The sequence below is a fragment of the Vigna umbellata genome, chromosome 7, assembly GCF_029865625.1.
Source record: "Vigna umbellata cultivar VRB3 chromosome 7, Vumbellata_1.0, whole genome shotgun sequence".
Classification (NCBI taxonomy): domain Eukaryota; kingdom Viridiplantae; phylum Streptophyta; class Magnoliopsida; order Fabales; family Fabaceae; genus Vigna; species Vigna umbellata.
This window is the reverse complement of record NC_142171.1, coordinates 33,778,430-33,804,162: the sequence shown is the minus strand read 5'-3', so window position 1 is coordinate 33,804,162 and position 25,733 is coordinate 33,778,430. Positions and strand designations below refer to the sequence as shown.

Genomic DNA, 25,733 nt, shown 5'->3' with positions numbered 1-25,733 from the left:
ACAATTGATGGAGCATAATAGAACATTTATTCTTGGTTCAAATCTAAAGTTGAAAAAGAGCCACATTCTTCTCAAACTTTGTTGTAGCTTGCTAATGGTTTAAAGTTTCATGTCGTATGTTGTACATGTTATGAAATCAATAATTGCACATTCTATACAAAGACTTTGGTTGATATAAGCATATTACAAAATAGTAGAGTTAGTCTAGAAGCTGAGTCGTACCAATTTTCCACATCAAAAGATCAAAATCCTGTACTTGGATCAATGAGATATTATGGTATAATAGAAGAGATATGAGAGGTTGATTACAATATGTTTTTTGTTCCATTATTCAAATGTAAGCGGTTTGACAATAAGAGTGGTGTGAAAATAGATGAATCGGGTATGAGACTAGTTGATTTTCGAAAGGTGGGTTATCGAGACAAACCTTTTATCATGGTACATCAAGCATCTCAAGTTTTTTATGTCAAAGATCATGCATCTAATTATTGGTATGTCACTTTTCAAGGAAAAAAACAAATTGAAGTTAACGAAACAATCTGATTAATATTCATATTGTTGACAACCATTCATTTAAAACAACAACAAATTTGGATGACCACCCTCTAGCTGACAATATACATGCAATTCGGGAAGATCATAATGAGGGAATATACATATGACCAATCCATATCTTTATGCATGAATTTCATATTTGTGTATAAGTTTTTTATTAATATTACATAAGTCTTTTATTAATATTCCATATGACACCTATTACATGTTTTTTTAAATAATATGATATTACATAAGTCTTTTATTTATATTTCATGTTTTTATTTATTTTGTCAGATATATGGTTGACCACCCACATTCATCAAGAGATGAGACTGTCTCAACTAGACCTACTAGAGGAGCCACCACGTCGAGACAATTGATGGTCAGAAGAAATAGTGGTGAAAGGACACTTGTGGATGTTAATGTGATCATTGGTGTGACATCTAGCCCAAATGCAGATGTCTTCAGATCATACATTGGAATACTAGCGCGTAATAGAATATCTATTCTTACTCCATCTTTTGACCATGTGTCCGAGGTTGATCGGAACATTATGGAATGATCAATTGGTAAGTTAATTAATATCATTTGATTTACACTTTCTTTATATTGATAATTTTGTATTAATACAACTTGATTCTCTTTATTGCAGATGACATTTGACTTTTGAAATGTCGCAACACTTAGAAATAAGTGTTTATCAGCTATTGCTGAAAAATTTCGGGGTTTTAAGACTAAATTGACCTCGAGATATATATTTGGAGAAAAAAAAATGAGTCTCCATGTGCAAAATATAAGACCATTGATGAAGAGACTTGACGTCTCTTTGTAGAGAGTCGGGCATCAAAGGCATGGCAGGATAGTATAGTTGATATTATTCAATTCCTCATTAACAAATTTATATCATATGAACTAATTCATTAAGTGACAGGAAAAAGAACAAAAGCACAAGGAATAAGTGCTAAAAATAAAAACCCCCACTTATTATCTCTTAGTGGGTATAGGAAGCTTGAAGAGAAACTCCTGAAGTAAAAGAAAAAAGGTAGAGCCCCACTTCCTGATATTGGTAGTCCCCAGCCTCCTTCACCACCTTCTCGGCATGAGAAGTGGAAGTTAGTCTATCTATGATCATCGGGCTCCCACACTTTTGAGACTACACGAGAAATATCAAAAAGAATTGTAAGATATCAATATTACTAGAATATTAATAGTTTCATTATATGTATTACATTGAACATTTTAAAGAATAATGGTGTTTTGTTATGTTACAGGACTCTTTGGTTAAGCAAAGCTCCCAAGGTAAATTAACTCTAGAGGGTCGGCAATATATTCTTACCATTGCAATTGAACGACTTGAGCACCCTGGACGAGTGTGTGTTGTTGGTACTAGAGTAGGCATTAGAGATTATTTTGGAAGTTCCTCGCGTCAAACTTCATACGCACACAACCAAGAGCATGAACAAAGGCTGATGGAGGAGATCTCAAAACAGCCACTAGTGCAGCGAGGGGCTTTTACCGCGGTTGATTTTCACTATACGTCGCGGTTCTTGAACCGCGGCATATTCAGCCGCGGTAGTAAGTCAGACACTTTATGCCGCGGTTCGAACCGCGGTATATAGGCTGCGGAATATGCCGCGGTTGTCTAGGGAACCGCTGCCTAAATTCATTTTTTTAAAAAAAAAAATTAAAAAAAAAATTAAAAAATGCACTATATGCCGCGGTTGTGGTTAGAACCGCGGCATATTCCCCTGCAGTTTTTTAAAATTGCAGGTCTGTTTTTGTGATATCCACTACCACAAAAACAGACCTGCATATAAAAACATTTACAGAAATTCAATTTCAACATAACAAACACATGTTCAAATGTATTTCAACATCAAATAAAGTAGAGAGTCTAAGAAAATTCTATCTAATCAAATGCATTGTTTAAATCTAAATCTAAGAGCTATTGTATAATCTAACTATATATTTTAAGGTTTATAAATAATACAAGAACTACAACACACATTACCAAAACTATAGCAAAAACCATATCATACATTACCAAAACTATAACAATTTCATGCACTATCAAAATTAAAGCAAAAATTATACCAAAACTATAGAAACTTCATACATTACCAAAACTATAGCATTATGCAAAAATTAATGAAGAAATCACGTTAAAAATGCAAATGGACATAAATACCTGGAAGAGGAACGGCGGCGGAGAGGGTGAAAAAACGCAACACAACGGCGGCGGAGAGGGTGAAAAACGCCAGGAAATCACGATTTTGAACGGCTAAAACTCGTTTTTATCGTCAAAAACGAATAATGACCGAACAATTTTGAGTTTAAACGGTTAAAAACGCAAAATCTGAGATGAAGGGTGGTTCGGAGGAAGAAGAAACGCGAAAACAGAGAGAACGCGCGAGGAAGACGATGCACTGTTCCAAGTTTTGTTTTTTAACTCTGAACGGGAGAATCTACCGCGGTTCACTACTTAACCGCGGTATAAAAGGCATTGTATACTAATTTAAAAAATTATTTTCAAACTATATGCCGCGGTTCAGCGGGCAACCGCGGCATAAACCTCGAAATATTTCAAATAAACATTAAATTAATTTCATATAGGAGAATATGCCGCGGTTCCCCAGAGAACCGCGGCATATACCCCTGAAACGTGTTCAACACAACTGTCTCCCCAACTGCCTTTCACAGAATTTGAAAAGTTACAGGGGGTATATGCCGCGGTTCTCTGGGGAACCGCGGCATATACCCCCTGTAACTTCTGAAATTCTCTGACTGGCAGAGAAGTTGAGACGTGACAGGGGTATATGCCGCGGTTCCCCAGAGAACCGCGGCATATACCCCCTGTAACTTTTCGAATTCTCTGGCCCAGTCAGCACCTGCAATAAATTGGCAGGGTATATGCCGCGGTTCTCTGCACAACCGCGGCATATACTCTGTTATTTAATTTTTTATTCATACGTGGCGTCAAAGGCAATGGTTGACTGGGGTATATGCCGCGGTTCCCAGTAGAACCGCGGCATATAGGTTCGTTTTATTTACAAAACTGCCACCGCGCACCATTATGCTGCGGTTTTCGTTGAACCGTGGCATAATGTGCGCTGTAAAAACCCGATTTTTTACTAGTGAGCTTAGGGCGCAATTGTATGATGAAGTCACTATAGAAGTGACTGAAAGAGTTATGCACCAATTTCAGCAGCAGTTTGAGACTTATGGGATGCCCCCGCAACCATCTCCATTACAGGAATATGGTGTGTCTCCCACAAGTAAAATTAATAAACATTTCTATTGAATAATTTATTATTTGTATAATCTAAATTTACTCTGACAAAGAGAAGCGGGAATGAAGTTGTTCAGCACCAGCCATCCCAAGGGATGACATGGACGACAGTAGTCCATGTCTATTATATGTTTTAGATGGTACTGGATGATGCTGGTGGCTTGTGGAGTAGTGTTTCAGGCAGCAACTGTTGTTCTTGGTATGGAGCTATCAGAGGATGAGGTCAAGGTGTTAGTAGAGGACATTATCATACTAGATGCCTTAGTTCCAGTCTTTTATCGCTTGGCCTAAACACTTGGTTGGTTCTGTTTTTGACCCTCCGGTATGGACTCTTACGTTACATTTCGCAATTTTAAAGTTTACATGTTATTGATGTTAAAACTTATCCTATTTTTCCATGTAACAACAAACGCATGGACAAGAGAAGATTTGTTTATCTAAGGATGATCCTCTTGGTGCTTTGCACTAACTTTGTGACATCATTGCAAATGAGCCTATGATGGTTGAATATGAACCCAATGTATTTGAGAGAGGATTTGAGGTCCCAATATACTTGCATAGGCAAGATGTCAAAAAGCTTGTGTTGGGAAGAGAAGATTTGAATATTACATTAATTCAGCTATGGATGATGTAAGTCTATGAGCAATTAGTTATATAAAATTGATTTATATATCAAGTATACTTATATCAAATGTAATTTTTTATTTCAGGTATATGTTTGATGTAAGTAACAACTTGAGGTACAATGATGTCTATGGGTTCATTGATCCCTAAGTCACTCACGAAGCAAATAAATTTGATGACATTCAAACATACCTCACCAGTAACTTTGCAAGGGGGAAGGAGATATATTTTATCCCTTATATATTTGGGTAAGTGAAATTTGTTAACTTCAAACTTCCATCTGTGATTTTAATATATAACAATTAAGTTATTATCAATTTCAGGCATCATTGGCAACTACTTATTGTTTCCATATCGGAGAAAGTTGTTGTGTGGTTTTGTTTATTGCACAAGTCTCCTCCCAAACATCTCAGACATGTAGTTGATTTGTAAGAACCTCAATGTTTGAACTTTCTTTATTATAAAAATGAATGCTAAAATCTGTTTTTAATAGTTCCATTACAACACGTATGATATTGTCTGGGAGATCAACTACTAACAATAAAAAGCTTGCATGGTTGGCTCTCAAGGTTTGACATATGCTAAAGTCATATTTTCTTATAGTTGTTTTCTTTTAATGATTTTCACTAACTATTTACAGCTATGATGTTATATTGTAGTGTCATAGACAAAGTGGGTCATATGAGTGTGGATACTACGTATTCGTGCCCATTTACAAGTGGATGAGAAATGGTAATATTTAGATTTAATGAATTTTGTTTTTCTCCATCATTTGGAATTCATATACACTAAATAATATCATGTGTCTTGTGCAGAGATTCAAGACTCCTACTCCACTTCCTGAGAAGTCACTTACATTCCTAAGGAAGGCACTTGCAAAACATTTAATTAGATTATACAATAGTGCATAGTTATTAGGATTTAAAATACATTAACACATATGAGTTTATTTATAGTTATTAGACTTTTTACATTATTGCTGCCATAGGTAATAACTCCTCCACCCCCCTTCCTTACTACTTCAGGCGTAGAGGAATCAAAGTAGAAACCTTAGACATATTACCTCGGTTGGAACCAAGGCCAAAAGTCCCCTACCTTTTTATCTCGCCAGTATATGCCTTGGTTCGAAAACCGAAGTGGATTGTCAAAAACAGCCATTGTCGTTTCCCCTCGCTGCACTGGTGAGGCGTCGTTGACGACATGGTGCTGACTTGGCGGTAATGGCTACGGTAGACAATGACAGTAGACGATGGTGCCACCGAAAACAGATGGCGCCGCCGCTAGCAACGATAGGTGAAGTAACAGAGACAATAAGAACCTTTTACTCAAAAGAATCTTAGGCTCTGAATACCATGTTGAATATAGTTAAAAGTATGTATAGGATTAATCTTCCTTTTATGTTTAATATAATAACAAACTAACTAAAAATATGAACAAAGCTGAAAATATAAATAAAAAATAATAACAAACTAACTAAAAATATAAGATAAAGTAATATATCTAATCATATACATTAATAAACTATAAAATATAATTTTACCAAACTATGAACAATCCATAATTTAATACAAATAACTAATTTATCCATTTGTACATCTCAAAAGGTAATTAAGGTTTTTTTAATGGATGCATATGAATCCAATTAAATATAAATGAATTTATTACAATAAAAACAAAAACATGAATTAAGCATACATATATTTTAAAAATAAGTTAGTACATATAGTTTAAACAATTTGAAAGATTTAGTTCGGGATCTATTATAATTTCAAATAAATTTTTAATTTTTCAAATAATTTTCTAATTAAGTGATGTAAACTTTTAAACAATATTTAAATGACAAAAAATTTGGTCACCCATTGGAACTAAAATAAGTAATATTCGGTCCTTTATTTTGAACTCAAATCTATCAGAGTTCATAGTTCATGTTGCTCATTACATACTTCAGAACATAGGAGAAAAGAAAGTATTGAGAATTTCCACATCATCTACTCCAAAATTTAGTGTACAACTTATATATCTATTAGAAAATTCACTTAATTTTCTGAAATTAACTTAAGTAATTAGAATTAATATAAATCTAATGAATGGATGACTCATTTTCTACTGGCGATTATTTTCATCTACAGGAATATGGGTAATAAATTCTATATTTTGTTTTATGAAAGAACGATAAGGTCGTGTAATAATTACTTTCCAAAAGAAGTGTCTTTAACATTAAAAGTTGTTTAGATATTCATAAAGCATTTTTGTTTTCTTCTTAAAGTTTTCATACCAACCTTTTTCATGTGTTGTACGCTCAGCTTTAAATTTCTCTATAACTTTTTCACTACTTTTTTTTTTTCTGCTGCACGTTTTCTTGCCTTTAATGATAAAAAAAATGACACGCATTACATGATTGTCTTTTTATTGGAAGTAATTAAAGGTGGCGGATACATAAAAAAAAAACATATTTTGTGAAGGGAAGACAAAACATGAATAATTGTGTATGTAAACTGTGTGGATAGATCACAATCCACCATTAAACGTGAAATCACATCAAATGAAAATAAATTCTTTAGACTAGTTTTTCACTTTTTCTTTTAACGGATTAGAAAATTAAACGTGCAATCACATCAAATGATAATAAATTCTTTAGACTAGTTTTTCACTTTTTCTTTTATGATTGGTGTGTTAATTTTTCAAACCCATGTAAAACATATTGAACTATGAAGATTTCATGTTTGCTCTTTCGTTGTAGTAAAAAAAAGGTTAAGAATAGCAAAATCAATAAATTAAACTTAGATTTTGTTTAAGCATTTTTCTTTTTTATCCTTGAAATATAATCATATTTTATTGTAATTTAAATAAAAATTGACTTCTGGTCTCTGTAATTTTAATTACTTTTTGCACCTTTCTTTTAGTCTCTATAAAGTTATTAAGGATGAAAATAATAGAACTATATTTTAGAAATTATAAAATAACCTTTAAAATGTTTTTTTTATATCTTTTCACGAAGTGTTGTGCGTAATTTTCTAACTCTTGAAATTGATTCGTAGGGAGATTAATAACTTTTAAGTAGTTTTCTTATTACTTATATTTACTTTTTTTATTTAATAGTTTTAGACGAAGTAGTGTCAAAAAAGCTATAAAAAAAATAGACATATGTACTATAATTACTCGTTTTCTATTGTCACTATATAATGCGATCCAGCTTTCTAAATTTCAGAACTGAAAGAGAAAACTTGAATCAAAATTTTCTTATTTCGTCACTCTTCTCTTAGTTTAGATTATCAGCAAAATTATGATAAGTCCTTACGTTGTAACATTATTTCATCTGCTTTTATTGTATTCCTTTGGATTTTCAGTTGGATTCAAGGAATCACGTAAAAGTGGTGAAAGCAACTGCAGAGAGAATGAGAGACAAGCACTCCTCAACTTCAAACAAAGCCTCATTAATCATTATGGCAGACTGTCTACATGGACTGATCATCAAAATAATACAGATTGCTGCAATTGGGAAGGCATTCAATGCAACCATCAAACTGGTCATGTCATTCTACTTGATCTTCGTTGTCTGGATACACATTATTTAACAGGTGCAATCAATCTCACTTCATTGATTCCCTTGCAATACATTCAACATCTAGATCTCAGCAATAATGATTTTATGTGGACTCACATCCCACAAGCCATTGGCTCTTTCACCAACTTACAATATCTCAACCTCTCATTTTCTGCATTTAGTGGGAGGATTCCTTTCCAACTTGGAAATCTTTCACTACTAAGGGATCTAGACCTTCGAACAAATAATCTTCACGGACCAGTTCCTTTTCAGATTGGGAATCTTAGACGGTTACAATATCTTCATCTTGGAAGAAATTCTCTATCAGGAGAAATCCCATTTCAACTTGGGAATCTCAACCGGCTGCAATATCTTGATCTTGGAGAGAATTTTCTATCAAGAGAAATCCCATTTCAACTTAGGAATCTCAAGCGGCTACAATATCTTAATCTTGCAAGGAACACTCTTTCTGGAGCTATCCCTTTTCAGAATGGGAATCTTCCTCTCTTACAAACTCTTCGGCTAGGTGGTGATTTTGATATAGAAGCCGAGGATTCACAGTGGTTGTCTAATCTCCATTCTTTAACAAGCCTTCAATTGACATCATTGCGTTATCTCAGCTTCTCGCGCCAGTGGCTACAAGCTATCAGTGAACTCATTCCAAACTTAGTAGAGTTGAGGCTTGTCGATTGTTCTCTTTCAGATACTAATATCAAAACTTTGTTTCGCTCTCATTCCAACTTTTCAACTTCTCTTGCTGTCCTTGATTTGTCTTCTAATGTGCTAACTTCCACAACATTTCAACGGTTATTCAATTTTAGCCTTCATCTACAAGAGCTTTATCTCACAGATAATGACATTGCTTTGTCATCTTTTCTTTATCCAAATTTTCCATCTCTTAATATCCTTGATCTCTCTAGAAATAATCTAACAGCATCAGTATTTGGAGATAATTTTAATGTTGGCTCCAAACTACGGGAGCTTCGTTTGTATAATTGCAGTCTTACAGATAAAAGTTTTTCTATTTCCTCTGCTTCCACAATTAATTCTTCATCTTCTCTTGTCACACTTGATCTCTCCTCAAATCTATTGAAATCATCTACTGTGTTTTACTGGATTCTGAATTGCACCACGAATCTTCAGATCCTTTACCTTGATGACAACCTGTTAGAAGGTCCCATTCCAGATGGATTGGGAAAAGTAATGAACTCTCTTGAACAATTCTATGCCTCCAGGAACAGACTACAAGGAAAGATTCCATCTTTCTTTGGAAACATGTGCAGACTGCAGAGCTTACACCTTTCAAATAACAAGTTGAATGGGGAAATTTCTCATTTCTTTCAAAATTCTTCATGGTGCCATAGACACGTATTTCAAACTTTGGATTTATCATATAACCAAATTACAGGAAAGATACCTAAAAGCATTAGATTGTTATCCGAGTTGGAGTATTTATCCTTGCGGCGAAATTCTTTAGAGGGTGATGTCACTGAATCTCATCTTTCTAATTTTTCCAAATTAGAAACCTTATTTTTATCATTCAACACATTGTCTCTAAGATTTTCCTCTAGTTGGGTTCCTCCTTTTCAAGCAACAAGTTTGAGATTAGCATCTTGCAAGCTAGGTCCGAGTTTTCCTGGTTGGCTCCAGACACAAAATTCCTTAAGGTGGTTACATATATCTGATAGTGAGCTAAATGATTCTGTACCAGCATGGTTTTGGAAGAACTTGCAAAATTTGGAATGGTTAAACATGTCTCACAATAATCTCAATGGTGCAATTCCTGATATACCATTAAAGCTTCCTTGTGGACCATCTATAATTCTGAATTCAAATCAATTTGAGGGAGTACTTCCACCATTTTTGCTACAAGCTTCAGGGCTGTTACTCTCTCAAAATAAAATTTTTGATTTGTATTCTTTTTTGTGTAACCAAATCATTGCTCCGAATTTGGCAACTTTAGATTTATCAAACAATCACATAACGGCACAAATTCCTGATTGTTGGCAATCTTTACACCAATTACTATTTCTTGATTTGAGCGAGAATAAGTTGTCTGGGAATATTCCCATCTCCATGGGGAAACTTGCTAAATTAGAAGCGTTGGTTTTACGAAAGAATAATTTAACAGGTGGACTGCATTCCAGTTTGAAGAATTGCACTAATTTAATTATGCTGGATGTGAGTGAAAATAAATTGTTTGGTCGAATACCCTCATGGATTGGAGAAAGTATGCAGCAATTGAGAATCTTGAACATGCAAGGGAATCACTTCTCATTAAATTTTCCTATTCAACTTTGTTATTTAAGGCATATTCAATTGTTGAATCTCTCCAGGAATAAATTATCAAAAGCAATTCCAACATGCTTAAATAATTTTACAGCCATGTCTGAAAAGAGCATCAACAGAACTCAAACTCAACGGCTTATATATGGGTACAATATTACTTATGATGAAATCTACGGTCCCTTCGCATCTTTTGACTACCACCTTGACATAACGTGGGTGTGGAAAGGTGTGGAACATGTGTTCAGAGATCCCCAATATAGTCTTATGAGTATTGATCTCTCATGTAATGATTTAAATGGTGAAATACCAAAAGAGGTTGTGTGTTTGGTTGGGCTGCTTTCTTTAAATTTATCAAGAAATAATTTGAGCGGAGAAATTCCTTCTGAGATTGGAAATTTAAGTTCACTTGAGTCTCTTGACTTGTCAAGAAATCATTTGCATGGGAGAATTCCTTCTTCTCTTTCTGAACTTGATTTCTTAGGAATATTAGACTTGTCATACAACTCTCTTTCTGGAAGAATTCCATTGGGAAGACATTTGCAGACCTTTGATGCCTCTTATTTTGAAGGAAATATTGATCTTTGTGGTGAACAACTCAACAAAACTTGTCCTGGAGATCACACAACAGCAAATCCAGAAGAAGCAGCAGGAGGGGATGGAAATGATTCTGTTTTCTATGAAGCATTATACATGAGCATGGGCCTAGGATTCTTCGTAGGATTTTGGGGCTTAATAGGGCCAATTCTAATTTGGAAACCTTGGAGAATTGGTTACCTAAGGTTCTTGAACAGATTGACAACTGAGATACAGCTATGATGAATATGCAAAATTTCTGCCAATGGCTCAAAGCTTGGGTAGCAGGTATGTTTTAGTGAACATGCGTTAGTCTATCTCAGTGTTATTGCCATAATTATAATGTAATCTGGGAGGAAAGAAAGAGTGGATGCTTTGCTGTTAACAAGTTTAATCTTGTTTTATAATTCACTTAAGAAAGTTATGCAGATGAAATTATGCAACATGTTTAATTCAGTTCTTTGATTTATAAGTAAAAAACCAAATTACTAACATAAATTGATGAAAGAAAAATCAGGAGGATTTTGTAAGAAATTTAAGGAGTTGGAAAAAGTTTTCCAATGAAGATTCGTAATATATATTATTTTCTCTTTTCTTTTAAGAAAACTTCCTTCTTGGAAATCGTTATTTTCATATCTTCTTGCAATGTTGATTTTTTACTAGATAGATACTGACCAATTCATCCTCGATTCATAAATAAATGTATATTTCAAACTTGAATGCACACTACTCGACTAAATCATTGACCATGATGATAGCAGTTAACATTTATAGCAATGAACATTATGCAAAATAGGATTTGTAAGAATGGTAATTAAGAAGAACAAAGATAGAATATGTTTTTAGTTTTGAAATTGAAATTCGTTTTTATTGGAAACTTCAATATATATTGGTTTCCTTTAAGAATAAATAGATATATTTCTTTTAATTCAATAGGTTAACTTTTTTAAATACCAAATCATGCTCACATTTAAATTGTTTACATGGTTTCACATTCTTATTTCAATGTCAGTTAGAAAACATGTTTTGACCACTAGTACAAATTTCCGATTTAAACGCGCCATATATGCCTCGGTTATGAGACAACCGAAGCATATAACAGTTTATACCTCGGTTTCAACAGAGCCCGCAGCGGAATCCACATACTGCTTCGGTTAAGACAAGAGCCGAAGCATATACCTCTGCACAGTCCTGACATTTCTGTCCGATAAGACATTTGACTTTTGAGAAGCCTCTATTGCCTCGGTCTGCCACGCAACCGAGGCCTAAAACTCTGCTCCTTGCACCTGCTACACGGCACCCTGACATTTCTGTCAGGCTCTACTGCTTCGGTTCAGCAGGGACCGAGGTCGTTGGGCATAGCTACGGCATCGGTTTTATAGGCAACCGGTGCCTAAACCAGCACCTATTGCTTCGGTTCGGAGGGGCCCGAGGTCGTTGGGCATAGCTACAGCATCGGTTTGGTGAGCGACCGAAGCCTAAACCCCTTCTGGTAACTGAAAAGTCAGAACGCCTACCTACTGCCTCGGTTTTTGTAGGCAACCGGTGCCTAAACCAGCACCTATTGCATCGGGCTTCAGGGAACCGAGGCCGAAACCAGTGCTACACCTGCTCCAACTGCCCCTACGCCTGCTCCACGCCAGACCTATGGCATCGGTTTACTCCTGAACCGAGGTCTATTACGGACACGTTCTACACCGTTTGTGCTGTGAACCGATGTTGTATTTGGTTATTACCTCGTGTGTTTAAGTAACCGAGGTAGTAGCTCTTATTCATCAACCAAAACAGACAGCTTCTTCTTCCTCGTATTCATTTGTGTTTTCTGTCGCCGCGCCACCGCTTCACCGCTTCCAGTCCTCTCGCCTGCGTCCTGCCTTCGCCGTCTCGCCATTGGTGCCTCGCCGGTTTCCGCCACTGCTGCTGCCATTGGTGCCTCGTCGGTCTCCGTCACTGTTGCTGTCATTGGTGCGTCGCCGGTCTCCGCCACTGCTGTTGCCAGTGGTCTCGCCTGCCGGTGCTTCCTCCGCTACTACTGCCTCCGCCGGTACTGCCTCCAACGGTAGTGCCTCCAACGTTGTTTCATTCTTCCGTTGATATTTTTATTGAAGCAAAAGAATACAAAAAGAAAGAGGAATACTTGTTCTCTTCTGTGTTGCTACCTGCTGGTCAATAATCATATATTTAGGCTATTTTTGCAAATATGTTTTAGAGAAAAGAATACCTGGTGCATGTATTGCGATTGAAACATAAATACTAAAGGATAAAATGACTTGTTCTATTCTGTGTTGCCAACTTGCTTTCAATAATCATACATTTAGGCTATATTTGCAAGTCTGTTTTAGATACAGGAATACCTATAGTCTTTTGGTTGTTCAGTATTTTTGTTTTAAATTGTAAGTAGTTAAAAACTGACTGTAACTAACAGATCTGGTAAGTTCATATATCAATTAGCAATTCTGATAAATGATCATTTGCTCTTGGCGTGTTAGTTGAATTAAATAATGTGAACTTTTAATATTTAGTATTGGAATTTTATCTTCAAAAATTTCCGTTTGCAGGGTCAGCAGTTCAATTTTGGTTAAATGGTACAAGAATTAAGAATAATATTGTATTTGTAGACTGTTGTGAAATTTGAAGGCACCTGGTTATGCTTATACTAAACATACTGTTAGTGGAACTTGGAACTATTGTAAGGAAGTGTGAAATTTTTTTTGCAGTGTATTGGAGCCACAACGTTGGATGAATATAGGAAGCACATTGAAAAGGACATGTAGCTGCTGCCCAGCTGTTACACCAGTATATTAGGTTTGTCATATTTAAACCCTCTTTTTTCTTTTTTGATTCATTTTATCTTTTTGGTTGCACTGGAACAGACATGTTTTTTTATTAGATCACTGAAAAATTTTCATATTTATATTAATCTTTCTAATCTATATTAGTTTATCTCTTTAAACTAATTATTATTATTATTATTATTCAATTTATCGATTTAATGAACTGAGATTTAAAAATCATGAAATTTTTTAAAGCATTGCTGAAGAAAGTATTAAGTTTTGCTCTGAGTATATGACTAAAGCAAATCCGATAGGTGTCCCTCGGACATCATGGTTGAGTAGATATTCTACAAGTAAAAGCATCCGAGGTGTGAATGTGGTGACGAAAAGTCGTGAAGAATTTAAGCAAGCACATTTGTACATATTAAACAACACAGATGAAGTGATCCCATTTTTGGAAGCACACAAAGCCGTTGTAAGGGACAACTATCCACGACAATCAGAGAAATGGCAGTTGATGGAGCATAACAGAACATTCTTGTCCTGGTTCAAATCTGAAGTTTCGAAAGAATCACGGTCCTGTGAGACTTTGTTGTGGTTAGCAAATGGCTTGAAGTTTGATGTTGTATGTTGTACAGGCTACGAAATTAATAATTGCACATTCTATACAAAGACTTTGGATGATAAAAGCACAGTACAAAATAGTGGCGTTAGTCTAGAAGCTGAGTCACTACAGTTTTCAACATCCAAAGATCAAAATCCTATAGTTGGATCCATGAGATACTATGGTAGAATTGAAGAGATATTTGAAGTTGATTACACTAAGTTTTCCGTTGCACTCTTCAAATGTAAGTGGGTAGACAATAAGAGTGGTGTCAAAATAGATGAATCTGGTATGACACTTGTTGATTTTCGAAAGGTTGGTTATAGAGACGAACCGTTCATCATGGCATATCAAGCAAGTCAGGTTTTTTATGTCAAAGATCCTGCGTCTGACCATTGGTATGTTACTCTCCAAGGAAAAAGACAAATTGAAGATAAAGAAGAGAATATAAGTAATCTTCATATCGTTGACAGCCATCCATTTAAAACGACAATAAATTTGGATGACGACCCTCTAATTGATGACATACAAGCAATACGAGAAGATCACAATGAGGGAATATATATATGACCAATCCATATGATTATGTATGAATTTCATGTTTGTGTAAATATTTATGGCAATTGTTAAATAATATATGTTATTTTATAAGTGCTTTATTTATATATCATCTTATTTATTGTGACAGATATATGGCTGAGTCACCTCATTCGTCAGGCGATGAAGTCCCCACCACTTCTAGACGGACGAGAGGAGCAACGAGGTTACGACAGCTTATACTTAGAAGAAATGCAGGTGAGAGGACACCTATCATTATTGACGTGGTCACTGGAGTTGCATCTGGCCCAAATGCAGATGTATTTAGGTCTTACCTTGGAGTATTGGCACGTGATCGTATCTCTATACTTACTCCATCCTTTGACCATGTTTTCTGAGGCTGATCGGAATCTCATCTGGCAAGATCTATTGGTAAGTTAAGCAATATTTCTCCATCTTCTATATTCATTATATTGATAAATCTGTATTGATATAAGGTTATTACTTTCTTTCACTACAAAAATTTACAATTTTAATAGGGGTTAATTTTAGTGTTACCGGGGGTTTTAACCCCCAGAAAATGTAATTCCCGCGGTTGTAAAAACTCCCGGGAAAAGCTGCGTCGGTAAAGAATTACCGGCGGTTTTTTCAAAACCGTCGGAATTTGCGGAGGTTTTGCGAAAACCGCCGGAAAAGGTAGGGGTTCTTTCAAAACCGCCGGGAATGACAGGGGTTTTGCAAAACTGAGTTTATAAACCTCTGATACTAACCGGGGTTCCAAAACCGCCGGAAATGTATATATATTAATTTCTTTTAGTATTTTGATAAAATCTTCTTGGAGCCTGATCTTCTATGATACTTTTATTGGGATTAGGTGTCGTAAGAATGAAACAATAGTGTCAGGATTGGTGCAACTGACCCAAATCGAATCTTTGATATCAATTACCATTAAATTGGATTAGATTTGTCTACATTTGTCCTTATCAAACAATAACACTTACTCATTTTTAATTCATTCATTAATGCATGATAATCAGAGGCAAAAGTAATAAACCACTTTTGTTTAGTTGATAAAAAAATATATGAAATAAAAAGAATTAGCTGACTTTTCAAAATTACTAATATATGAAAAAAATAATAAACCACTTTAGTTGTCATGAAAAAAAATGAACCCATGAATATCAATAATAAAATCAAAAAAATGAAGACCCAGAACCATTTTTCTATTAGGGACAAACCAACCTATAAAACAATCACCAAAATTGAGAAAATAATGTTAGTTACATTGTGATTCAACGTCCAAAAAGTTTATCAGAATAAAGATAACTAAAATTCTAATAAATAAAAATCAACTCATAACACTAGAACTGATTGACCAAGCTAAACATCAAAATCAACCAGCCAAGTAAGCAACTTTGAGATGAATTCTCTCTTTTTTCAACAGTAATTTCTACTTTTTTCTCACCTAAGTTCCCTAACTTCATTTCCATCATGTGTCTTTAAATGGTTAAATGGTACTCTAAACACCTGGTTCGTTAGGATCAGCAGGCTGCAATTCTTTAGTGGCATCATCATCTTCCTCATTCATCCTGCTATTGGACAAAGACTGACCTTCTTCATTGGACTCAGAATCACCATTAAAACACTCGAGAGATGACGAATTTGATGCATTCTCAAGCCAAACAGTTCCTTCTCAAGCAACCATAAACCATGTATAAGACAACATTCCCAATAATCTCTATTAAAACTTAAAAAGGATAAGTTGATATAAAGTCATTAACTAAATAAGAAACCAGATGACCAATAAGAAAACTATTGATAAAAAATATGCAAAAGAATGCCTTAATGAATTGGAAGCCTTAAAGAATGCCTTAATGAAATTATTGATCTAAATTGTTAACCTACATTGTACAATTTTCCTTAATGAAATATGCGAACATCTAAAATCAGAGGTTGAGATTCCCTTTGAAGCAATCAAGAAAATATATCACTACTCAATAACTAGGTATTAAAGTAAATATATTTTAAAAAATAGCAATTGATATAACCCAAATCCTGCACTAAATATATATATATATACATACATGGTTTGGTTCTTCACGTGCTCATCTAAAATTTAGAGGGATAGGAATCTTATATGCCATAAGATATGAAACATGCCAGACCAATTAAAAGCATGGAATGTGTGGCCAATTGACACAGGTGCACGACTTAGGTGAAAAACATGCTAGACCAATTAAAATCAATAACTTTAATTGGATTAAAATAAATGAACAAAAGAATGCCTAAAGTATGGCAACATACAAAAGTAAACAAGGTCCAAGAAGGAATAACATTCTGCACTCTTAAAGCTATTTCATATCAGACACATGAATTAAAATAAATTTAAAGAATTATTTGTTAGAAATCACTCACCTGTTCTGGAAATGCACTCAAACCAAAATCTGAAATTTTAATATTTCCTTGTGAATCAAGTAAAAGATTTTCAGGCTGCAGCCAAAAAACAATACTAATTAGCATAAATCATGATAAATATGAAGACAGAATTCTAGAACTCATTCAACACAAACCTTTAAATCTCTATGATAAACACCTTTACTATGGTAATAATTTACACATCAATAAGTTGTTGGAAGTATCTTCTACAGTCAGCTTCGTTGAGACATGAAGAAAGCTTACCTACAACATTACTTTATTTATTAGCAACATCAATACTAAGAAAATTATTGATAAAAGTCACACTAAAAGCTTATAGCATAAATCCACCTTGAGCTACTCACAATTTTATCAAACAATTCATCGCCTGCAATAAACTCCAATATGATATACATCTTAGTACGAATAGCTAGAACCTGAAAAAAAAGTCATATATCAAAGAATAATGAGTTGTGAGTATTGAGTGACGATAGCCAACAAGAGAGAAATATTAAAACACTTATCATAGAAAAAAATGTACACATTATGCACCTTCTTCTGTAACATTCCAGGGGCAAAAGTGTACCAAAAAACCAAGACAGATTCTGAAATGATTTTCCAATATTATTCCTCTCTCGATCTATTAATGAACGAAGATTTCTACAATTAAAGATTATGTGTAAAAAATCACCTACATTGAACATAATTAGCAATTGATAATAACAGTTTTGACTTACCACTTCCTGCTATGTCACTGTTGTTCCTTGTGGTCTTTATTTTCCTATAAAAATCACAGATAACCACTCAGATCTTTGGTTACTTCTATTCAATTAGAATAGCCACAACAACACTCATTCATTTTAATAAATCCTAATATGTGAAATTACATGAAAGGGAAGGGAAGGAACAATGTCTGCATTGCACGTATGACCTGCTGAACGAAGTAGCTGCCAAATTTCAGGGTTAAATACATTTCCCATACCAAATATTTTCTTGCAGTAATCTATATCATGGAAATCTTAGCTAGCTTCACCTAAAACCAATTGTTTACCTGAGAAAGTAGTGGATCATGAATATATCGTTTCCACTTCATCGTATATTGGTATCTGTTGATGAACCTTGCTAGAATGCTCTGATAGAAACATTTTTTCCGAAATCACCACCAATCAGACCCATTTGATTCATCAACCACATGTTCCTCCCACTCACAGGCACCGATCCCCAACCAATCAGCTTCCCAACACCCTTGGAACTCAAAACCCCTTTCGCAACCTTAATCCTCGCATCCCTAAAGGGAACCAATTCTCCCTGGAGAAGCCAACACATTTCTCCTTAGCCACGACGAAACAATCCGCCATCTTCCACACTTCGTACTCCTCCTGTTCCTTTAGATTGTGAAGTGTGAGGCCCACTAGTTTGACCTAGTGGTTGAATTGAAGTATTTTACACAAACTTACAGGTTCAAACCTTATACTGCATACCAAAAGAACATATTGAAGAGATAACATGAACATACCAGGGAGTATTTGAATTTGAGGGGTTGGAGACGGAAGTGATAAAAATCGCCTTCAGCAGAGTCCTCGACGCCTCGTAGCCTCAACCTTGCCGTCTCGACCTTGTCGTCTCGACCTCGCCGCCTCGACCTCGACGCTTAGCCCAAGCAGGGGAAGACACTCCACGAACACGAAGCAGGGGAAGATTGTGGTGTGGGGAAAGGGTTTGGGGGAAAATTTGATGAATGTAGTGGGAAGAGATGCTCCACGAACACAAAGCAGGGAAGATTGTGGTGCGGGGATGGGGTTTGGGGAAAATTTTAATGAAGGCAGCGGGGAGGGAGGGAGAGAATTAGGGCACATTTAGGGAATTAGAAAGAAATAAAGTATGGAAGGGGTAATATTTAGGGATTACCGGCGGTTCACTAAATAACCGCCAGAAATATTCGGGGTTTTTAAAACCTCCATAAAATAACCTCTCCTAAAATTAAATAGTTTTGTAGTGTTTGTTGCAGATAACATTTGATATGCCAAACATCGAGAGCTTAAGGAATAAGTGTTTATCTGCAATTGCAGAAAGATTTTGAGGGTTTAAGACAAAATTGACGTCTAGATATATATTTGGACCAAAAAGTAATGAAAATCCATGTTCCAAATATTCAGCAATTGACCAAGCAACATGGCGTCAGTTTGTAGAGCTTCGTTCATCCGAGGTGTGGCAGGTAAGTACAGTAAAATCATTCAATTCATCATTCATAATTCTATATTATGACAATTGTTTCATATTGTCACAGGAAAAAAGGTCAAAAGCACAGGGAATAAGCGCTCAGAATAAAAATCCACACATACTGTCTCGTGGTGGATATAGGAAGCTTGAAGAAAAAATAATGAAGCAGAAGTAAGATAGCAGACTTCCACTTTCTGAGGGTTGTGACCCTCCTCCTCCTCCTTCACCACCATCTCGGCACGAGAAGTGGAAGTTAGCCCGTATAAGACCATCGGGCTCCTACACTTCCGAGTCTGCCAGAGAAATATCTGAAAGAATTGTAAGATGTCATCCTTATATTTTTACATTAATTTTGTTATATATATTACATAGATTTTTCTAATGATTTTGAACTTTTGTTATGTGACAGGACTCCTTGGTTGAGCAGAGCTCCCAAGGTCAATTCACACAAGAAGGTCGTCAAGATATTCTTGCCACAGCTATTGGACGACCTGAGCACCCAGGACGAGTGCGTGGTGCTGGGACTGGCATAGGCATACGACAGTTTTTTGGGTCTTCCTCGCGTCCATATTCATACGAAAAGATGAAGGAGGAAATAAGAAAAGAGATGACGCAGGAGATCACAAAGAAGGTTCGAGCAGAGTTGTATGATGAAGTTGCTGAAATGGTTGCGCGCCAGTTCCAGCAGCATTATGAGGATTATGGCAATCGTCCTCCGCCATCTCCTGTAGCGGAACATGTTGTGCCCCCTACAGGTAAACTTATTTATTTTTGGTAACTAATTTACTTTTTGCATAACCTAACATTTAATTTGACAGGTAGAAGCGGTAAAGGAAGTTGTTCAGCTTCCGGTGCCCCAGGGGACGACATGGATGAAACTCGTCCATGTCAATTATATATTCTTTCTGATACTGGGACCGTGCTAGTGGCTCGTGGTACAGTTTATGAGACAGCCACTGTAGTGCATGGTGTACAACTTTCAGAAGATGAGGTCAAGGTCACGGTGGATGAAGTTGTCATAGCGGATGCCGTTCTTCCTGTGCCTACAGATGAGTTCTTCACTGTGGAAGAAGCATTTAAGTCCTTTGTCGCCTAGCCTAGACATTTGGTTGGTGATGTATCTAATCCCCCGGTAAACACTTGTACTATATACTTCTCAATTTTAATATTTACTTCTAATTGACGTTATAACATAACCATTTTTGCATTTAACAGCAGATAGGTAAAGAGGGAAGTCCTCCACCGAAGAAGATTCATTTATCTGAGGATGACCCTCTTGGTGCGTTAGACAAGCTTGCTAAAATCATTTCAAATGTGCCGATGAATGTACACTAGGATTCTACTACATTTGGAAGAGAAACTCAGATCCCATTGTACTTGCATCATCAAGATGTTAGGGAGCTTGCATCGGGTAGAGAAGAAATTAATATTACACTCATTCAGCTGTGGATGATGTAAGTTTATGAAAACTTTTTTATACAATTCTATTTTATCAACTTACTTATATCATATTATTTCTTCATTTTAGGTATATGTCTGATGTTAGTAACAAGAAGGGGTTCAACGATGTATATGGGTTCATTGACCCCTCTATGACTCATGAAAGAAATAAATTTGATGATATCCAGACATACATCAGCACCTGTTTTGGAATGGGGAAGGAGATATATTTTCTCCCTTATATACATGGGTAAGTGAAGTTTGTTAACTTCAACACATTCATTTATTAATTTTGGTATATGATTCATAAGTTATTACCAATTTCAGGTGTCATTGGCAGCTACTTGTGATCTCCATACCGGAGAACACTGCTGTCTAGTTTTGTTCATTGCAGAAGTCTCCTCCCAGCTCTCTTAGACATGTAGTAGATTGGTAAGAATCTCAATGTTTCTACTTTTTTTATATATAAATGTATGCTAAAGGAATTGCTTTTAATAGTTCCCTTGCAACACATATGATGTTATCTGGGAGATCTACTGCTACAGCTAAAAATCTTGCATGGGTTGCCCTTAAGGTTGGGTATTTTAGTCCATATACATTTGGTTCCATTCAATTGATGTTACTTAACATTTTATAATTATGATGATATATTGTAGTGTAATATACAAACGGGGTCATATGAATGTGGTTACTACGTCATGTTTTGGATGATGACCATTATTCGTGCACATTACACCAGTGGATGGGAAACGGTATTATTTAGGTTTCAATTTTATTTTCCCTATAGTTTAGATTTCAAATACACTAAGTTAAATCATTGTATTTTATGCAGAAATTCAATAGGACTGCTCCAATTCCGGAGAAGTCACTTCAACTTGTGAGGAAAGCACTGGCTAAATATGTAATTCATTTATATAATAGTATATACTAGATATTAACACTACAAAAAAAAAGGGAATTACCGAAGGCCATAATCCCTCGGAAACAACCAAAAGCCGTCGGAAAAAGACATTTACAGACGGCCTACCGACGGGCATCGAGCCGTCGGTAAATCCCTTGTCGCTAACTATTACCGACGGCTTTTGCCCTTCGGTAATTACCGAGGGCCAAAAGCCTTCGGTAATTACCGAGGGCCAAAAGCCTTCGGTAATTACCGAGGGCCAAAAGCCTTCGGTAAGTGGCACGAAAAAATAACAGTATACTCTGCACGTGAGCTGCCAACTACAGAGAATAAAGGAGCAATTTTATTTGTCTTGTAAGAAGTCGCACATCACTATTGGAAGCAAGAATTGATGTGACACACACGGTCTTGGAGAAAGTAAATGAACATGATTTGAATTGAAATGGAAGAAGGGGATCACATGTGCAAGTGTCCACGGTTTTCTCAAATAATATGTGATTTTTCTATTGTGCAAAGGAGCTGCCACAATTCCTCACGAATGGGCCCATGAATAATTCATTTTACAAGCAAAGTTTTGGATGGAAACAAAAATGGGAGTGCCACCTAGGATTGAAGAATGTTTATTTGGCTTATGACAAATGAAGGAGACCGTGAAATGATGGAGGGGCCACACGGTTTTGTTTTATATAGCATGCATATGTATTGGAATCAAATGGGAGATTGGAGAATTCTTTTTAGACTATGTAAGCCGTGCTTGATGGAAGAGGGGGCTACCAATTTGAAAGTTCACGCCCATGGAGCTCCAGTGATGAATTTTATTATTAAAGGGAGTGGTGTCACGGCCCCACACAAGAAATCTCACTTTGGGTTGGTGTCACAGCCCTCGTGAGAAGCACATTACACGTCCAACAACCACACACCTCTCACTGCAAATTAAAGAAGTTTTGGAGTGCACAAGAGAGCCAACACACGGCTCGTTGGAAGCAAGAAGAGGTGCAACAGCTGTCACGGTTGGAGAAGCAGCTCATGGAAAATTCACGTCCAGTTGAGATGGAAGAGAAGCTCACGGGCCTATAGAGGAGACAACATCATGGATTTATTTTTGGTGTTGTCCAGCCATATGGAGGCAATTATTTTCTTGGCTTACAAAATGTAGCAGCAACCACATCCAACATCTTCACGCCCACAGCCTTCACAGCAGATCCAGTAACGTGTAGAAGAGAACCAGCAGCACCAGCAAAGTCCAGCAAGCAGCAACTGCCACACCCAAGCTCAGACTGTCACGGCTGGAAGGAGAAGTTGATCATCACCTTCACGCAAGGTGCATCCAGCAGCAACCACCTTAGACAACACACGCTCGAGGCAGAGGAAGAACAGAGAAAAGAAATTAATCAATTGTTTATTTGGTAATGATGAGCAAATGTTTGTCTTCTTTTGGAAATGGTGCACGTAGAAAGTGGAGGGCAGAAAAGTAGAGACAGCAACTGTAGGGGAGAGCACATAGAAGGGAGCATTTTACTTGGAAGAAAATAAAAGAGCCATGTGTAGAAGTGAAGTGGAGCAAGGCAGCAAGCACAATGTCATGGTCAGTTCCACACACACTCACGGCAGCAAGGCAGCAAGCACAATGTCATGGTCAGTTCCACACACACTCACGGCAGCAGCAAGCATGAGAGCAAGGAAGTGGTTGTTGGTATATAACAAAAGGGAGAGAGCCGTGTAGCAGAGGGTTCCAGAGACCAGAGAGTTACGGCCTGGGAGAGGTCCCTCATTCCAATTACAAACCAATCTTTCTCAATCAAACAAGCACATACACTGATGCCACAACAAAATCATACAGATTGAACAAACCAATTTTTAAACGAACAACTTACCTTAACCGAGATAACCTTGACAGCGACGCCCCACGGCCACTCCAACGCAGCCCTCAACCAAGTTCCTTCAACCGTATACTAAGAAGTTAATGAAAAGTAGATGAAGGCAGCAACACTGTCTAGGCTTTACCAAAATGAACATGACAGTGTGAATGAAGTTCTGCGGAACTTACCTCCGACAAAGTCCCTCAACCTCCACACCACCAGCCCTCAACGAAAGAACCAACCTAGGACGAACCCTAGCCCCGGACTCCCCAAAACCACCACGCACCGTGAACCAACACCGGTGGACGCACCGCTGACCACCGTGACCAACCACCGCGGGTGACTCACCGATAAACTGACAGAGCGTGAACCAACAGAGGCAAGTGTGTGAAGAGAGGGAGGATACGCACAAAACGACGAGGCTGATGAAAATGAATTTGGGGCACGAGGAACCTAATTTCTGACTTAAGTTAGTGAGGTCCTTACCGACGGCTTATAAGCCTTCGGTAATTACCTCTATACCGAGGGCTTCAAGGCCTTCGGTAAAATGCCGTCTGTAAATCCAAATTTTCCAGTAGTGTAAGATATACTAAGTTCTAAGTTTATGTTTCTAAGTTGTTTGATGTTTTTCTACATTATTATTAGTTTAACATTGTACATTCAGTTTTATTTATGCTTCAAACTTGATTTATGATTATAATTTGATTGATTTATGCTTATAAGAAGTTGATTTATGATTCAATTGAATGTATTTATGTTTTATTATAATTTTCATTCAAAATATACGTTTCTGGATTATTCTCGACTGTTCTGGCTGTAAATATATATGCAGGTCTGTTTCTGTTGTTGGGAATGTCGCAGAAACAGACCTCATTTTTAAAAAAAAAACAGCGATATATGCCTCGGTTAGTGTCAAAACCGAGGTAGAAAAGCGATATATGCCTCGGTTATAACCACAACAGAGGCCGAAAGCACTGCGTAAAAAAAAAAAAAGACCTCTACTGCCTCGGTTCAAACCACAACCGAAGCAGTAGGGTGGAATGATCTCGGTTATGACCACAACAGAGGCCGAAAGTACAGCGTAAAAAAAAAACCTCTACTGCCTCGGTTGTAGTCTGAACTGAGGCAGTAGGGTGGAACATACGGCCTCGGTTGTAGATGAACCGATGTCAAATCGCCTCCCTTTATGCCTCGGTTTAAGCCGAGGCCAAAAGTAGTACACTTTTTGCCTCGCCTGCATATGCCTCTGTTCGAGAACCGGTGCCTATAATGAAAAACAACCGCTGTCTTTTCGCCTGCTTGTACTAGTGGACATGTCAAAAAAATTTAAATAATTGAATAAAAATGACTATATTCATGCACTTTTAAAATTTGAGAGCTAAAATGTATTAAAATTTCAAATAAAAATATATTTCAATTTTACATTAAAATTTAAAAACTAAAAATATATTTAACCCTTAACAATAAAGTTTAAATTTATGTAACAATAACAAATTTATCATTTATTAAAAGAAACATGATAAATTACTCTCGTGTATTTTATTATTAATTTATATGAATGAATTTTATTTAACTTTTGCAGGTGGCCAGTTGTTGACATTTTTCTTGTGTTCCTTTTTCAAATTTGAAGCAAGGGACTCTTTACTAGAACTTCTGTCAATTGTGGTTTAAATGTTTTTTCATAATGTGTTGCAAAAGGTTGTTCTTCAAATGAAACACGTTTCTTCTTTTGATAATGATGTATCTTTTGACTTAAAATATGCTTGTAATTTTTAACTTTTATTTTACGATTAATTTCTTTTATTAGGAAATTTATTTGTGGTAAAATATATTTGTAGAGATGGAATTAGGTCTTAAATTCAAAAGTTACAAACAAAATTTTGTAAAATTAAATTAAATTAAAATTTTACTAAGTAGTAAAAAAAATATTAACAATCACGTTATAGTATATTTATCACAATTTGAGAAAAAGATTTCAACTGATTGAGGGATCGAAAATCCTAAATATAGCACCTGGAAAACTCAGGATCAACTTCTCCTTTCCTGGCCTCCTTATCGGCGTCCTTCTCAGCTCGCATCATTGGTTATGACGTTTTAAATTTTTTGCATGATGTAGAGATATGTATT

General features: G+C 36.2%; 1 protein-coding gene, 1 long non-coding RNA gene and 1 pseudogene across 3 annotated transcripts; all 3 read left to right on the top strand.

Annotated features, from left to right (window-relative positions):
* The first annotated feature begins 835 nt into the window (after window positions 1-835).
* Window positions 836-4,117, top strand: LOC148195812 (uncharacterized; annotated as a pseudogene).
* Window positions 4,118-7,657: 3,540 nt separating this feature from the next.
* LOC148195810 (receptor-like protein EIX1) lies at window positions 7,658-25,323 on the top strand. 2 transcript variants are annotated; one of them, XM_088093975.1, is made up of 2 exons: window positions 7,658-11,144; window positions 25,189-25,323. In XM_088093975.1, exon 1 carries the CDS (start codon window positions 7,734-7,736, stop codon window positions 11,097-11,099), a length of 3,366 nt encoding a protein of 1,121 aa, XP_087950101.1. In that variant the 5' UTR covers window positions 7,658-7,733; the 3' UTR covers window positions 11,100-11,144; window positions 25,189-25,323. The 2 variants fall into 2 exon arrangements, with proteins under 2 accessions (XP_087950101.1, XP_087950103.1); XM_088093977.1 differs by lacking the exon at window positions 25,189-25,323 and adding an exon at window positions 13,574-13,661.
* On the top strand, window positions 20,634-21,374 carry LOC148195811 (uncharacterized). Its single transcript, XR_015780766.1, has 3 exons — window positions 20,634-20,860; window positions 20,935-21,096; window positions 21,174-21,374. It is a non-coding gene; the product is annotated as an uncharacterized LOC148195811 (long non-coding RNA).
* Window positions 25,324-25,733: the final 410 nt, after the last annotated feature.